The sequence below is a fragment of the Pongo abelii genome, chromosome 20 (genome assembly GCF_028885655.2).
Source record: "Pongo abelii isolate AG06213 chromosome 20, NHGRI_mPonAbe1-v2.0_pri, whole genome shotgun sequence".
Taxonomy (NCBI): domain Eukaryota; kingdom Metazoa; phylum Chordata; class Mammalia; order Primates; family Hominidae; genus Pongo; species Pongo abelii.
The window spans coordinates 18,412,940-18,429,505 of record NC_072005.2 but is presented as its reverse complement, the minus strand read 5'-3'; the positions used below and the strand labels follow the sequence as shown (position 1 = coordinate 18,429,505).

At 55.1% G+C, this 16,566-nt stretch overlaps 2 protein-coding genes across 2 annotated transcripts; one reads left to right on the top strand and one right to left on the bottom strand.

Annotated features, from left to right (window-relative positions):
• Nucleotides 1-389: 389 nt before the first annotated feature.
• On the top strand, nt 390-7,784 carry RAB3A (RAB3A, member RAS oncogene family). The gene is made up of 5 exons (XM_024238434.3): nt 390-628; nt 1,783-2,010; nt 4,075-4,193; nt 5,730-5,854; nt 6,917-7,784. The coding sequence occupies exons 2-5, from the start codon at nt 1,783-1,785 to the stop codon at nt 7,105-7,107; spliced, it is 663 nt and encodes a 220-aa protein (XP_024094202.1). The 5' UTR covers nt 390-628; the 3' UTR covers nt 7,108-7,784.
• A 34-nt stretch (nt 7,785-7,818) lies between these two features.
• On the bottom strand, nt 7,819-11,312 carry MPV17L2 (MPV17 mitochondrial inner membrane protein like 2). The gene is made up of 5 exons (XM_002828917.6): nt 11,038-11,312; nt 10,476-10,646; nt 9,657-9,733; nt 9,424-9,552; nt 7,819-8,560 (listed from the first exon to the last, which is right to left on the bottom strand). The coding sequence occupies exons 1-5, from the start codon at nt 11,222-11,224 to the stop codon at nt 8,504-8,506; spliced, it is 621 nt and encodes a 206-aa protein (XP_002828963.1). The 5' UTR covers nt 11,225-11,312; the 3' UTR covers nt 7,819-8,503.
• Between the last annotated feature and the right edge of the window lie 5,254 nt (nt 11,313-16,566).

The window sequence follows — 16,566 nt, the reverse complement described above, 5'->3', positions numbered from 1 at the left end:
GTCAGGGGCATTTAACAGGGGTCACAGAACCTTGGACTAGACGGTGGCCTCAAGAGCCCCCTACCTGGGGTGGGTGCGGGCGGGTAAGGGAACCGCCCCTCGAAGACCGGAGCTCAGCCAAGGCCTCAGCCTCTCGGCCCTTCAATCTCCCAGATGCCACCATTGGACAAGAGGAGGGGGTAGACAATCTCTGATTGGCTATTCCGCCCGTCGCTCGAGGGCTTAAGCCAGTGAGAGAACGCTGAGGGGCCCCGCCTCCTCGAGGCGGACAGGAGGCGGACGAGAGGCGGAGTCGGGCCCCGCGCCGCTCCCGCCCCTACTGGATGCACACGCTAGGCCCCGCCCCATTTGCACGTCAATCTGCTCGGGAGCCCCGCCCCATCTGGCTCTGCGTGCGTCAATGGGCCACATCTCTCCGCGCGGCTCCGCCTCCGTTTGGCGTCACGGACTTATCTACATGTGAGGCTCCGCCCCTCCCTTTGCAGGACGTCACCGAGGACTGCAGGGGCCTGAGCCGCTGCTGCCGACGCCGCCGCGCAGCCCCACATCAACGCATAGGGGTCCTTTCACCGCCATAGCCAAAAAAGTCACCGCCGCTAGGGTCGCCGTTGCATCGGTGCAGGGCAAGGTGAGTTCTTGGGCAGCCGGGTGTGCTCAGGCTCCGAGCACCTGCATAACCTTCATTTGACTGATGGGCTGATGGAGGTGGGGGACGAGGTTGACTAGGGTTGAATGGGGGGAAGGATGCGGCGGTCGCGAGGCTGGGAATGGGTAGGGCCCGGGCGCCCCACTCCTGCCTGATCCTCACCACTAACCCCCCAACCCTCCTGCTCTGCGGCGGAGGGGGAGGGGAGCCGAGCTCCTTGCGGGAAGCTGTGCGCGCGGGAGGCTTTTGCGTGCGCGTGCGCGTGGTGTGCACACGCGTGTGCGCGCCTGCCTGTGTCAGCGGGTCTGTGTGCACCTTTGCTTGTGTACCTGGATATGCTCGTGTGACCCCGTTGGGGTCTGGGCCTAAGTGTGTGCGTGTTGCACGCGCGTGGAGAAAGACGTGTGGACCACCTGTGCATGTATGGCCCGTGCATACAAGCACGGGGATCCGTGTCCGTGTGGGTGATGTGCACACGCCTGCATGGGTGGAGGGGCCTGTGCGCACGGGTGGTTTGCACATTTCTGTAGGCGAGTCGGTGTGCAAACAGGTGTCTGTGTCTTTGTCCTGTGCACCCCAGTGCGTTCACACACTCCTGTATGTACGGATGAGCGTGTTAGAGGCTGTGTGCACGTGAGCGTGTGCATGCCCCGCCTGTATCATATGATGCAGCTGCCTTGGCCGGAGCTCTCCGGCCTGGAGGTTTGTGGGGAGCGGGGGCTGCAGATGAGCGTCCTCGAGGGACCATGCACGCGGTGCACGTGGGGCCGCGCGATCGGGTTCTGAGGACCATGAAAGATTGATGGGGGGTGGAGCCAGCCGCAGTCACCCCCTCCGGGCTCAGCCCTGGGTTTAGGGTTACAGCCCCACCTGGGACACCTGCCCCTTGGAGGGGGCTGCTGGGGTGTCCCCATCGGCGACCCTCTAAGCCCCTCCTCTGAAACGCCCAGGATTTCAAGGTCACAGGCTGCCCTCTGCTGGGGGCACCACCAATTAATACTGGGGTTCCTGATGGGATAAGGGTGTTCTCCGTGCACCGGCCGTTTTCTGGAGCCCTTGCCATCTTCTGCCTGGGCTTGGGCACATGAGGATGGAGAGAGCCCCCCTCACGGCTCTGCTACACCCGGTATCCCCAGATGGCATCCGCCACAGACTCGCGCTATGGGCAGAAGGAGTCCTCGGATCAGAACTTCGACTACATGTTCAAGATTCTCATCATCGGCAACAGCAGCGTGGGCAAGACGTCCTTCCTCTTCCGCTATGCTGACGACTCGTTCACGCCTGCCTTCGTCAGCACCGTGGGTATCGACTTCAAGGTCAAGACCATCTATCGCAACGACAAGAGGATCAAGCTGCAGATCTGGGTGGGTCCCAGGTGGAGGGCTCCCGCCCGGCTCGGTTGGATTCCTGTCCTTGGAAAAGCAGCCCCAACCTCGTCTATCTCTTTCCCGACTGGAGTCATTCACTTACACACTGGGCATTTATCAGGTGCCCACTGTGTACCAGGGGCAGAAACAGCACCTGCATTCTCCCATAAGCGCCTAATCCTGGTCCCTCAGTTTCCCCATCTTCAAGTTCTTCCATGTATGAGGTTTCAGCTGGATCTTGGTCCCCATTCTCTTTTTTTGTTTGTTTTTTGAGACAGGGTGGTCTTGCTGTGTCACCTAGGCTGGAATGCTGTTGCGTGATCATGGCTCTCCACAGCCTTGACTTCCCAGGCTCAAACCATTCTTCCACCTGAGCCTCCTGAGTAGCTAGGACCACGGGCGCCTACCACCACGCCTGCTGATTTTTTTCTTTTTTGTAGAGACAGGGTCTGGCTATGTCTGCTCAGGCTGGTCTTGAACTCCTGGGCTCAAGCGATCCTCCCACCTCAGCCTCTCAAAGTGCTAAGATTACAGGCATGAGCCACCCCACCTGGCCTTGTTAGTTTTAAGAGACAGAGTCTCACTCTGTTGCCCAGACTGGATTTGAACTCCTGGGCTCAAGCAATCCTCCCGCCTCAGCTTCCCAAGTAGCTGGGAGTACAGGCAAGTGTCAGCTTCCTTTAGTTTTTAAACCTAATGGAAGTTAGGAAGTTAGGAAGATGGAGTTAAATTCTCTCCATCTTCATCTGGCTTGATTTTTCTCCTTGGTCCTTGTCACTCTCCAATATAGGATACATGTATACCGTTATTTTCTATTTCCCACACTGGGTGTCACTTAGCAAGGGAAGGGATTTCTGCCCATCTTGTTAACAACTGTGTCCCCAGTGTCCAGTTCAGGGTATGGAAAAGATCAGTGCCCAGTCCATGTTTGTTTATTTGTGTTTTGAGACAGAGTTTTTGCTCTGTCACTCAGGCTGGAGTGCAGTAGCGCAATCTTGGCTCACTGAAACCTCTGCCTCCCGGGTTCAAGTGATTCTCCTGCCTCAGCCTCCTGAGTAGCTGGGATTACAGGGGCTCACCACCATGCCCAGCTAATTTTTTTTTGTATTTTTAGTAGAGACAGGGTTTTGCTGTGTTGGCCAGGCTAGTCTTGAACTCCTGACCACAAGTGATCCGCCTGTCTTGGCCTCCCAAAGTGCTGGGATTACAAGCATGAGCCACCATGCCTGGCCCCCGGTTTTGTTGTTGTTGTTGTTGTTGTTATTGTTGTTTTGAGACAGAGTCTTGCTCTTGTCACCCAGGGTGGAGTGCAACGGTGCGATCTCGGCTCACTGCAACCTCTGCTTCCTGAGTTCAAGCAATTCTCCTGTCTCAGCCTCTTGAGTAGCTGGGATTACAGGTGCATGCCACCACGCCCAGCTAATTTTTATATTTTTAGTAGAGACAGAGTTTCACCATGTTGGCCAGGCTGGTCTTGAACTCCTGACCTCAGGTGATCCACCCACCTTGGCCTCCCAAAGTGCTGGGATTACAGGCATGAACCACCACCGCACCTGGCCCCCTGTTTGTTTTTTGAGACAGGGTTTCACTCTGTCACCCAGGCTGAACTGCAGTGACGCGATCTCACCTCACTGCAACCTCTGCCTCCTGGGCTCAAGCAGCCCTCTCACCTGAGCCTCTTGAGTAGCTGGGACTACAGGTGTGAGCCACCACACCCTGTTAATTTTTGTATTTTTTGTAGAGATGGGGTCTTGCTATGTTGCCCAGGCTGGTCTGGAACTCCTGGGTTCAAGCCATCTGCCCACTTCAGCCTCCCATAGTGCTGGGATTACAGGTGTGAGCCACAGCACCTGGCACAGTACGTTTGGTGAATGACTCTGGAATAATGGAGCACTCATATATTCTGAGCACTGGTGACCCAACCTGCTCTTCCTGACACTTTGTGCCCCTGGGCAAGCTCCTGCTTCTCCCAGGGGGCTGAACTGGATGATATCAGAGCTCATTTCCTCTTCGAGGGCCTTATGTGCGGGTCCTCTCTGACCTTCATCTCTTCCTCCCTAGGACACAGCAGGGCAAGAGCGGTACCGGACCATCACCACCGCCTACTACCGGGGCGCTATGGGCTTCATCCTCATGTATGACATCACCAATGAGGAATCCTTCAATGCAGTGCAGGACTGGTGAGTGTACCCCACTTGCTCTTTTTTTTTTTCTTTTCTTTGAAAGAGGGTTTTCTTTCTTTTCTTTTCTTTTCTTTGAGAGAGGGTTTTATTCTGTCACCCAGGCTGGAGTGCAGTGGCACAATCAGGGCTCACTGCAGCCTCGACCTCCTGGGCTCAAGTGATCCTCCTGCCTCAGCCTCCCAAGTAGCTGGGACTACAGGTGTATACCACCACACCTGGCTAATTTTTTTGTATTTTTAGTTGAGATGGGGTTTCCTCATGTTGCCCAGGCTGGTCTTGAACTCCTTGGCTCAAGTGATCTGCCCACCTTGGCCTCCCAAAGTGCTGGGATTACAGGCGTGAGCCATCGCTTCTGGCTTTCCGCACTCATTCTGGGGCCATTGTCTCTGAGCCAAACTTTCTTCAAAAAATAATAAATAAAACGTAGGGGTCAGAGAAGGATGTCAGATGGAAAAGTAAAACTATAACCATATAGAAAAAAATATCTGCAAGTGTAGGGTGAAGAATATAGAGACTATAAGGAGAGTTGGCATGGCCAGGCATGGTGGCTCACACCTATAATCCCAGCACTTTGGGAGGCTGAGGCAGGTGGATCACCTGAGGTCGGGAGTTCGAGACCAGCCTGATCAACATGGAGAAACCCCATCTCTACTAAAGAATGCGAAAATTAGCCAGATGTGGTGGCGCACAACTGTAATCCCAGCTACTTGGGAGCCTGAGGCAGGAGAATCACTCGAACCCGGGAGGTGGAGGTTGCAGTGAGCCAAGATTGTGCCATTGTGCTCCAGCCTGGGCAACAAGAGCAAAACTCTGTCTCAAAAAAAAAAAAAAAAAAAAAAAAAAAAAAAAAAAAAAAAAAGGAGAGTTGGCATAGGTTAGAGATTGCAAATATTTCAATTTTCTGCTCAGAAGTAATAACTTTAAAAAAAAAAATTTCTGGGCTGGGCACAGTGGCTCATGCCTATAATCCCAGCACCTTGAGAGGCCGAGGTGGGTAGATCTTGAGCTCAGGAGTTCAAGTCCATCCTGGCCAACATAGTGAAACCCTGTCTCTACTAAAAGCACAAAAAATTACCCAGGCATGGTGGCTCATGCCTGTAATCCCAGCTACTTAGGAGGCTGAGGCAGGAGAATCACTTCAACCTGGGAGGCGGAGATTGCAGTGAGCCTAGATCGCGCCACTGCACTCCAGCCTGAGCGACAGAGCAAGACTCTATCTCAAAAAAAGAAAATTTCTGGGCTGGGTGGCTCAAGAAATTTTGAGAAGCGAAGGCAGGCAGATACCCCAGCCTGGGCAACAGACCCAGACTCTATCTCACAAAGAACCCCAAAACACAAAAACAGTAATGTGTCAGCCGGGGGCTGGAGTGGGGTGAACAAGGGGCATACTGGGGGAAGGGATGGTTGGGAGGATGGAGGGCCAAGCTTCTGGGTCTTTCTTCCTCGGACAAGGACACAGGCTCCACATCAGCCCGTCAGGGTGGAGCTGGGATCCTCCAAGCCCTAACCTGCCCCCATTGCTGCCTCCTATAGGTCCACCCAGATCAAGACCTACTCGTGGGACAATGCCCAGGTGCTGCTGGTAGGAAACAAGTGTGACATGGAGGATGAGCGGGTGGTGTCATCAGAACGTGGCCGGCAGCTAGCTGACCACCTTGGTGAGTGCCCAGCTGGGCCGGAGACCCACAAATCTAGAAAAAGGACACTAAGAGAGGGGAGGGCACACACCCAAGGTCTTACAGCTAAGCCAGGTAATTCACACTTTCTGCAAACTAGCCTTCATCCAGGAGCCATTTGAATTGGATCCTGAGGGATGTGTAGGAGTTCGCCATGCAGAAAGTTTAAGGATTTATTCTGACACTCACCGTCCAACGCTTTGTTGGATGTTGCTGGGCTCAAGAGGCATCTAGGGGTGCTTCGAGGGACCCCTGAGGTGGAGGGAGGGACCTGGATGGGAGGAGCACATGAGAGGAGCCAGGCTTCCTGGAGTGGTGGGTAGTGAAGAAGGATCTTTCAGGCAGAGGAAATAGCTTGGGCAAAGGCTTGCAGTGAGAAAGATCCTGTGTGCTTTGGTAATAATTTCACAAGACTGGAATATGAGAGTCAGCTGGAGGAAATGTGGCCGATCATAGAGGGCCTCAACCATGTGCTGAGAGGCTGGGACTCCTTGGAGGGCAATAGGGAGTCACAGAGGGTGTGTGACCAGGGGGAGGTCACAGCTGGATTTGAGTGTCAGAGCCTTCCAGGGCCAGTGCATGGGGCTGGGCTGGATGCTGCAGGGCATGTCTTGCCAGGTCCCTAAGGACAACGAGACACAGTTTTAGGAAGGAAGGGCAGGAGGCCAGGTGCGCTGGCTCACACCTATAATCCCAGCACTTTGAGAGGTGGAGGTGGAGGATCACTTGAGCCCAGGAGGTCGAGACTGCAGTGAGCTATGATCACGCCACCGTACTCCATCCTGGGCAACACAGCAAGGCCCTGTCTCAAAAAAAAAAAAAAAAAAAAAGGCAGGAAATGCAGAGCTGACCCAGTTCCACGTTGCTTCTCTGCGGGATTTGTCAGTACCTTCAATAAGTTGCTTCTCTGCGGGATTTGTCAGTACCTTCAATAAGTTGCTTGGCACTGGGAATCTCCAGGTGTTCCCTTTCCTCAGAGAAGCATCTCTGGGAGTTGGCATAGGGTGTGGCCAGGGTCCTCATCCCTGCCTTCCCTGACCACAGGGTTCGAGTTCTTTGAGGCAAGCGCCAAGGACAACATTAACGTCAAGCAGACCTTTGAGCGCCTGGTGGACGTCATCTGCGAGAAGATGTCCGAGTCGTTGGACACGGCGGACCCTGCGGTCACAGGCGCCAAGCAGGGCCCACAACTCAGTGACCAGCAGGTGCCACCGCACCAGGACTGTGCCTGCTGAGAGCCACCCCACCCCCTTTCCCCTCTTCCCTGTCTTCCCCACCTTCCCCCAACTACCCGGGCCTGACCCGGCCCCTACCAGCCATGGGCACAAGACCCCTGCTCCTGACTTAGCCCGTCACCCTTATTTATTATTGTAGCTATTTATTTATTTATTGAAGATGTCCCCCAGGGGCCCAGGCTCCCCTGCCCACCCCAATCCCTGCCCATCCTGTACATATAGCCCTTTCCCCACTCAACCGTGGTGTCTCGTGGCCCCGTGAACTCACTGCTCACCCTCCTGAACCCCCCCGCCTTTTTTTTAAATTCACCCCCATCCACAGTTGTCAGTTGTGAAGAGGGGCCAGATGACACCCTAAAGCAGGCTGATCGGGCAATGGGAGGTGGCCAGGCCTGCCAGCCCCTCGGCTCTGCCGCGGTGGGCCGAGGCTGCTGTTGGGGGTTTCCCTGTGCGGACCATGGGGGTCAGAGTCTGGCCTGCCAGGCTCCTCTCCCCGTTTTCTCTTTTGGTGGGGGGGTGTGCTGTGGGTATTCACCACCCTGGGACCCTCCCGCCCACCGGACCTGTTCTGACCTCATGAGTGTCAAACGTGCCCCCCAGTTCCTTAGGAGATGTCATGACAACACTACACACACCCAATAAAGCGAATGGACCATGTGTGTCCCTGTGAGCACCGGGCCCTGCCCACCCTGGTTTTGATCATCCACAGCATTTTCTTTTGTTATTTTTATTTTTCAATATAAATAGAGATAGGGTCTTGCTATGTTGCCCAGGCTGGTCTCGAACACCTGGCCTCAAGCAATCCTTCCACCTCAGCCTCGTGAAAGGCTGAGATTACAGGTGGGAACCACTGCGCCCAGCCAGCAGTTTGTTACATTATAGAGAGAATTTAATGGCATTTCCACAGTTCACGACCAGGGAAAGAAACACAGAGGCTGCCTGGCCCTATGTGAAACTTTTGGGGGCCAACTCCGGGCCTGAGCCTGCTCTGAGGGGATCGGTCATGTCCCCGCCTTAGTCCCAGGACCTGAGGGAGCTCTGGATTAGTGGCTTGGCCCAGAGCCAGGTGGATGGCAGTGTTGAGGGGCTGGTGCTTGAGACTGGTTGGCAGGGTGGGCCCTGTACTGAGGATGGGACATCTTGGTCACAGGTCGCATGAGGTTCCTGCTGAGAAGGGCTAGGGGATGATCATCCATCTTCACGGGTGTGTTCCGGTTGGGGAAACTGAGTCCCAGAAGTGAGCTTGGAAAGGGCAGCTCAGCCCAATGCCTGGGAGCTGGAGTGGTGCTGGGATGTGGCCCAGGACCCGAGCTTGCTGCAGGAACCCATTCCCCTTCTGGTAGAGGGGGTGGTCTGCCAGGAGTCAGTCTTGCATCCGGTCCAGGAAGCAGACAGTTCAGTCTGCTCGGGTGTCCAGGGCCACACAGCCTGGGGGTGTCAGAGGAACTGGGCTCTGTCCACACAAGACAAGGCATCTGGTCAGAAGCCTGGCTCATCCCTCCCTGTCTGGGCTGAGGTCACATCAGACAGCAGAGAAGGGTTGGGTCTTTTTTTTTTTTTTTTTTTTGAGACGGAGTCTCGAACTGTCGCCCAGGCTGGAGTGCAGTGGCGCGATTTCGTCTCACTGCAAGCTCCGCCGCCCGGGTTCACGCCATTCCCCGGCCTCAGCTTCCGGAGTAGCTGGGACTACAGGCGCCCGCCACCACGCCCGGCTAATTTTGTTTTTGTATTTTTAGTAGAGACGGGGTTTCACCGTGTTAGCCAGGACGGTCTCGATCTCCTGACCTCGTGATCCACCCGCCTCGGCCTCCCAAAGTGCTGGGATTACAGGCGTGAGCCACCGCGCCCGGCCTGGGTCTTTTTTTTTTTGAAACGGAGTCTCGCTCTGTCACCTAGGCTGGAGTGCAGTGGCATGATCTCGGCTCACTGCAGCCTCTGCCTCCTGGGTTCAAGCGATTCTCCTGCCTCAGCCTCTCAAGTAACTGATTACAGGTGCGTACTACTAATTTTTTGTATTTTTAGTAGAGAAGGGGTTTCACCATATCGCCCAGTCTGCTCTCTAACTCCAATCTCAGGCGATCCACCCGCTTCGGCCTCCCAAAGTGCTGGGATTACAGGCCGGAGCCATGGCGCTCAGCCACGGCTGGGTCTTAACTGCTAGTGAGGAGCTCTCCGCCAGCCCACTGTTGGGTATGGGTTGTCAGGAGCACAGGAGACTCCTACCCTCCAGGGTGGCTGGCTACACTGCCACTTGGAGCTCACACGTGTAGCCCCCTGGGGAGTCCCCTGGGTGCCTGGTATGCCTTCCACACTCACCCGGTACTTCAAGTAGGACAGGTACGTGTCCCAGCCCAGCGTCAGGCCGTTGATGTAGGTGACTCGAAATTGGGGGGGCACGAAGAGGAAGTTCACGAACTGCGCAGCAGGCCACACGCACCAGTCTGCCTGCGGGGAGAGGTAGGGCATGAGGGGCGGGGCCAGAGCTGGGCGGGGGCGGGGCGGCCATGAGGGGGCGGGGCCGGACATGTGCAAGGGGCAGGTGCTCCCACCTTGTAGAATTCCCAGAACTTCTCCCGCAGCTCCTGGCAGCTCTCACCCACTGTCTGACCCTCCAGGCAGCCAAGGCCTGGGAAGGAAACCAAGAAATGAGAGTGTTAGAGGCCAGGAAGTACTGTTGAGATGACAAAATGGGCTGACGATGGAGAGGGCAGGGTTGGGTCCCCGAGAGCCCGCGCCGTCCACCCCAGGCAGAGGGACAGGGACTTTCAGATGGGATGGACAGAGAATTAGGGTAGCTGGTGTAGGGACAAAACAGAGCAAGTCAGTCCCAGTGAGAGGGAGAGAGGTTATAAACATATAAACACGTGCCCCAATGGAGACACCCTGAAGTTGAGGCAGTTGTGTTACTTTTCCATCACAGACCAGGAAGCCGGGCTGGGAGGTGGAGAATGAGAGACTCCTCTATTAATACCGCTGTCTTTACCGAGCCTAGGGCTGGCACGCTTGCACCCCATGAAGTCTAGCCTCAATTTCTCTTCCTTCAGGCCTCAGAGCCTTTGCATTAGCTGTTCCCTCTGCCCGCTGGTTCCCTCTTTATGTCTCAACTGAGTGTGGTCCCCTTCTTTGGGAAATGCTCTCAACCTCCCGCCCAGGGCGGCCCCAACAGATACTGTCCTCGTCCCTCCTACACTCGCCAGCGTTCACATCGGCCGAGTCTCTCCTGTCCCCGCTGTGACCTGGCTCCTAGTCCAGGGCCACCCAAACAGGGGGCACATTGGAAATGCACCTCTGCATCCTTCTTAACACAAAGCTGGCTTCACCCCTCCCGACCTATGAGAGGCAAAGCCTAGGCTTAGGAGGCTCCTTACCCAAGAAGTACCAGACGCCCAGCAAGGGAGAGGCTACCAGCTGATCCACGAGGACCTTCTTGAGGACATTTGGGAAGCCTCGGAGGCCAGACGCAGGGAATAGGCGATCCAGCGACAAGTACCAGTAGTGAAGGAAGGGACCCATGCTGCAGCCCACCGCAAACATGCTCGCTATAAGAGTGTAAGTCAGGGGGCTGAGTCGGGCCGGCAAATTCCCCAGTCCATTCCCTCCCTCCCTGGCTAAGACCTGGGTAAGCCCAATGACATCCCGGAGCCTCAGCCTCACCGGGAAAACCGGAAGAGGCCACCCGTGCATTCTTCTACTACAAGCCCCACCAGGAGGCGCGGCTCCAGAGGCTCCTAGGTAGTGGGCAGAGACCTCCGGGGGTTGGGAGGTGATGGAGACCCAGGGCTGCGGGGAGACAGACACCCGGGGAGAGGTGCGGTCAGTGCAAGGGTCCTGCGGGGGACTGAGGCCACGGGTCAGGGGTCACGGCCCGCAGTCGGGTGTCGGGATCAAAGGTCGCCCGGGGTGAAGGGCTAAGCAGCGTGGCGTCCTCACCGGAGCGCCGTGGGTCGAAAACCTGGCCGGGCCGGGCGCGGATCTCCCAGGACTGGCGCACGCCATCACCTGCCGCCATGAGCGCGCCGCAGCCCAGCGTGTTAGTGACGAGCAGCGCGCGGCCCTGGAATAGAAGCTGCCCCGCGGATAACAGGCGGCGCAGCCGGCGCCAGCCACCCGGCGCCATCGCCCTCGGGAGCCAAGGAACCGGCGCGCCGCTCTGCTCTCGCCGCGCCGACCAGTCGCGAGTCACTGTCGATCCCAAATTGCCCGCCCCTCCGGCGTCCCGGCCAATCGCATAAGGATCTTCAGTCCGCAGGTCCGCCCCGAGCCGCGCCGCGTTCACCAATCGCAGGCAGCCTCGGGGAGCCACATTGCCCGCCCTGAAGAGTATTGACCAATAAAAGGCAGGCGTTCTACCCCAAGGTCGCTCTCCCAACGACCTCCCGAGCTTCACGGACCAATCGGAAAAAAGAATTGCGTTACGTCCCGCATGCCCATTGGTAACGTTGCACTCTTGTTTCCCCGCCCCTTTCTGTACCAGCCTATGGGAAACCGTCGCAGCCCCGTTCTACCGACACGCCCAGGACGGCACTGGCCAATCGCAGACCGGAGTCACGCTGGCAAATCAGTGACCGTCGTCCCGCCTCCCGCGTTAGGGTTGGTCAATCGTAGGCAGTTACAACGCCTTCTGGCCTGGTTGCCCTCCGTATTGCCAGATTCTTCTGGACTTAACCAGAAGGGATGTGATCTGTGGCCAGAAACAATTATATCCTAATTATACCGTGCCCACAGGGAACAATGATTTTTTCTTTTCTTTTTTTGAAATGGAGTCTCGCTCTGTCACCCAGGCTGGAGTGCAGTGGCGCGATCTCGGCTCACCGCAACCTCTGCCTCCCGGGTTCGAGATTCTCGTGTCGCAGCCTCCCAAACAGCTGGGATTACAGGCACGGGCCACCACGCCCAACTACTGTTGTATTTTTGGTCTAGACAGGGGTTTTGCCATGTTAGCCAGGCTGGTCTCGAACTCCTGACCTCAAGTGATCCACCCGCCTTGGCCTCCCAAAGTGCTGGGATGATAGGCGTGAACCACCGTAACTGGCTTAAAAAATGATTTTCAATGGAAATTCCTGTGCATTCTCTACTACAGTCGCAAACTACTGCCTGTGGGCTGTTAACTGTTGAAGGTGTGCAGGTTCTTGGCATCTTGAACAAAGAATTGGACAAAGTGCACAAACAAAGCAAGGAAAGAATGAAGCTTAACAAAAGCAGAGATTTATTGAAAACGAAAGTACACTCCACAGGTGGGAGCCAGTGGAGCATACGGACTCAAGAGACCTGTTTAAGAATTTTCTGGGGTTTAAATGCCCTCTAGAGGTTTTCATTGGTTACTTAATGTACGTCCTATGTAAATGAAGAGGATGAAGTAAAGTTACAAAGTCATTTACTGGATGTATGCCCTCTTTAAATGGAGAAGATATTTCCTGTCATAGCTGAATTGTTTCCATTTGATTTGGCCTTAAGTTCCCTGCCTCCAGACCTATTCACCTGCCTCAGGGCCAAATCCTGTCCCTGCCTGTTTTGTGCTGCTCACGATGAGCTAAAGGTGTTTCTTACATTTTTTAAATGGTCAGTCAAGAAGGTGGGGATTGGCCAGGCGCAGTGGCTCACGCCTGTAATCCCAAGCACTTTCGGAGGCCGAGGCAGCTGGATCACCTGAGGTCAGGAATTCAAAACCAGCCTGGCCAACATGGTAAAACCCCATCTCTATTAAAAATACAGAAATTAGCCAGGCAGCTTGGTGGTGGGCGCCTGCAATCCCAGCTACTCCGGAGGCTGAGGCAGGGGAATCTCTTGAACCCGAGAGGTGGAGGTTGCAGTGAACCGAGATAGCTCCAGTCTGGGCGACAGACCGAGACTGTCTCAAAAAAAAAAAAAAAAAACCAGACTGTGCCTAGGGCCGTGGTCACTTATATTTGGCTCAGAATTAACCTCTTTAAATATTTTACGGAGTTTCTTTTTCTTTTTGAGACGGAGTCTCGCTCTGTCGCCCAGGCTGGAATGCAGTAGCGCGATCTCGGCTCGCTGCAAGCTCCACCTCCCGGGTTCACGCCATTTTCCCACCTCAGCCTGGCGAGTAGCTGGGACTACAGGTGCCCGCCACCACGCCCGGCTAATTTTTTGTATTTTTAGTAGAGACAGGGTTTCACCGTGTTAGCCAGGAGGGGCTCGATCTCCTGACCTCGTGATCCGCCCACCTCGGCCTCCCAAAGTGCTGGGATTACAGGCGTGAGCCACCGCGCCCGGCCCATATTTTAGTTTCACAATTTTTGTCAACAAATGGCATGATTGTGTTTCAATACAGTTTTACTTATGGACACAAATTTGCATTTCATATAATTTTCAGGTCATAGAATAAGCGAAACGTCATTGAAACAATCATACCATTTGTTGGCCTCTAAAAAGTAAAACTGAAATATGGCTTTTTTTTTTTTTTGAGATGGAGTCTTAACTCTGTTGCCCAGGCTGGAGTGCAGTGGCACAATATTAGCTCACAGCAACCTTTGCCTTCCAGGTTCAAGCGATTCTCCTGCCTCAGCCTCCTGAGTAGCTGGGATTACAGGCACCCGCCACCGTGCCTAGCTATTTTTTTGTAGTTTTGTCGAGACGGTTTCACCATGTTGCCCAGGTTGGTCTCGCACCCGATCTCAAATTATCCACCTGCCTCGGCCTCCCAAAGTGCTGGGATTACAAGAATGAGTCACCACGCCCAGCCTACACTATGGGTTTTTACAACAAAAATTGGCCTAGTCAGAGTGTCCGGAATCGGTGGGTTCTTAGTCTCACTGACTTCAAGAATGAAACCGCGTACCCTCGCGGTGAGTGTTACAGCTCTTAAGGTGGCGCATCTGGAGTTTGTTCCTTCTGATGTTCGGATGTGTTCGGAGTTTCTTCCTTCTGGTGGGTTTGTAGTCTCACTGGGTCAAGAGTGAAGCTGCAGAGCTTCGCTGTGAGCGTTACAGCTCTTAAAGCAGCGCGTCTGGAATTGTTCGTTCCTCCCGGTGGGTTCGTGGTCTCGCTGGCTCCAAGAGTGAAGCTGCAGATCTTCGCGCTGAGTATTACAGCTCATAAAAGCAGCGTAGATCCAAAGAATCAGCAACAGCAAGATTTAATGCAAAGAGCAAAAGAACAAACCTTCCCCAGTGCAGAAGGGGACCCGACCGGGTTGCCAATGCGGGGTCCAGCAGCCTGCTTTTATTCTCTTGTCTGGCCCCACCCACATCCTGCTGATTGGTAGAGGCGAGTGGCCTGTTTTGACAGGGCGCTGATTGGTGCGTTTACAATCCCTGAGCTAGATACAAAGTTTCTCTAAGTCCCCATCAGATAAGTTAGATACAGAGTTTTGACACGCAGGTTCTCCAAGGCCCCACCAGAGCAGCTAGATACGGAGTGTCGATTGGTGCATTCACAAACCTTGAGTTAAACACAGGGTGCTGATTGGTGTGTTTACAATCCCTGAGCTAGACATAAAGGTTCTCCAAGGCCCCCCCCCAGAGCAGCTAGATACAGAGTGTCAATTGGTGCACTCACAAACCTTGAGCTAAATACAGGGTGCTGATTGGTGTGTTTACAAAGCTTGAGCTAGATACAGAGTGCCGATTGGTGTGTTTACAATCCCTGAGCTAGATATAAAGACCCTCCACGTCCTCACCGGACTCAGGAGCCCAGCTGGCTTCACCTAGTGGATCCCGCACTGGGGCTGCAGGTGGAGCTGCCTGCTAGTCCTGCGCCATGCGCTCACACTCCTCAGCCCTTGGGTGGTCGATGGGACTGGGCGCCGTCGAGCAGGGGGTGGCGCTCGTTGGGGAGGCTCGGGCTGCACAGGAACCCATGGAGGTGGGGGAAGGCTCAGGCATGGCGGGCTGCAGTTCCGAGGCCTGCCCCGCGGGAAGGCAGCTAAGGCCCGGCGAGAAATCGAGCGCAGCGCCGGTGGGCTGGCACTGCTGGGGCACCCAGTATACCCTCCGCAGCCGCTGGCCCGGGTGCTAAGTCCCTCATTGCCCAGGGCCGGCAGGGCCGGCTGGCTGCTCCAAGTGCGGGGCCCGCCAAGCTCACGCCCACCCAGAACTCCAGCTGGCCCGCAAGCGCCGCACACAACCCCGGTTCCCGCTCGCGCCTCTCCCTCCACACCTCCCTGCAAGCTGAGGGAGTGGGCTCCGACCTTGGCCAGCCCAGAAAGGGGCTCCCATAGTGCACCGGTGGGCTGAAGGGCTCCTCAAGTGCCACCAAAATGGAGCTCAGGCAGAGGAGGCGCCGAGAGCGAGCAAGGGCTGTGAGGACTGCCAGCACGCTGTCACTTCTCAAGAGGACACCCTTCAGGGTTTTCTGATTTTTTTTTTTTTTTTTTTTTTTTTGAGACAGGGTCTTCCCCTTCCTTCCCCCAATTTAAAACTTTTATTTAAAGAGAGGTTTGTTTTTTTTCCTCTTTAGGAGAGACAGGGGTCTCACTATGTTGCCCAGGCTAGCCTTGAACTGGACTGAAGCAATCCGCCCACTTTTGCGTCCAAGAGTGCTGAAATTACAGGCATGAGTTACTGAGAACTGGTAAAATGACATCTCCCCCTGGGCAATAGGAGAACAATGAGTTTCGTAAAGTGGGACAAATAAACAGAACAATACAAAAAAAACCTGATCAATGCCAGGCGAGGTGGCTCAGGCCTGTAATCCCAGTACTTACGGAGGCCAAGGCGTCCGAATCGCGAGGCCAAGTGATTGAGACCAGTCAGGTCAACACGGTGAAACGCCGTTTCTACTAAAAATACAAAAATGAGCTGGGCATGGTGGCACGTGCCTGTAGTCCCAGCTACTCAAGAGGCTGAGGCAGGTGAATCGCTTGAACCCGGGAGGTGGAGGTTGCAGTGAGCCGAGATCGCACCACTGCACTCCAGCCTGGCAACAGAGCGAGACTCCGTCTCAAAAAACAAACAAACAAACAAACAACTGGGTGTGGTGGCCCCCACCTGTGATTCCAGCTACTCCGGATGATGAGGCAGGGGAGTCGCTTGAACCCTGGAGGCAGAGGCTGCAGTGAGCCGAGATTGCGCCACCGCACTCCAGCCTGGGTGACAGAGCCAGACTCTGTCTCAAAAAAAAAGAAAGTGGGAGTTGAACAATGAGAACACATGGACACAGGGAGGGGAACATCACATTCCGGGACCTGTCAGAAGGTGGGATAGGGAAGGGATAGCATTAGGAGAAATATCTTTTTTTTTTTTTTCTTGAGACGGAGTCTCGCTCTGTCGCCCAGGCTGGAGTGCAGTGGCGTGATCTCGGCTTGCTGCAAGCTTCGCCTCCCGGGTTCACGCCATTCTCCTGCCTCAGCCTCTCCGAGTAACTGGGACTACAGGTGCCCGCCACCACTCCCGTCTAATTTTTTGTATTTTTAGTAGAGACGGAGTTTCACCGTGGTCTCGATCTCCTGACCTCGTGATCCACCCGCCTCGGCCTCCCAAAGTGCTGGGATTACAG

Bases quoted from the DNA above. Each gene is read 5' to 3' on its own strand.
- RAB3A (XM_024238434.3), top strand. From the start codon at position 1,783: ATGGCATCCGCCACAGACTCGCGCTATGGGCAGAAGGAGTCCTCGGAT. The intron at 4,194-5,729 runs GTGAGTGTACCC...TGCCTCCTATAG, and splicing joins TTCAATGCAGTGCAGGACTG to GTCCACCCAGATCAAGACCT. The intron at 5,855-6,916 runs GTGAGTGCCCAG...CCCTGACCACAG, and splicing joins GCAGCTAGCTGACCACCTTG to GGTTCGAGTTCTTTGAGGCA.
- MPV17L2 (XM_002828917.6), bottom strand. From the start codon at position 11,224: ATGGCGCCGGGTGGCTGGCGCCGGCTGCGCCGCCTGTTATCCGCGGGG. The intron at 10,647-11,037 runs GTGAGGACGCCA...ACACTCTTATAG, and splicing joins TTTCGACCCACGGCGCTCCG to CGAGCATGTTTGCGGTGGGC. The intron at 9,734-10,475 runs GTAAGGAGCCTC...TTTCCTTCCCAG, and splicing joins GGGCGTCTGGTACTTCTTGG to GCCTTGGCTGCCTGGAGGGT.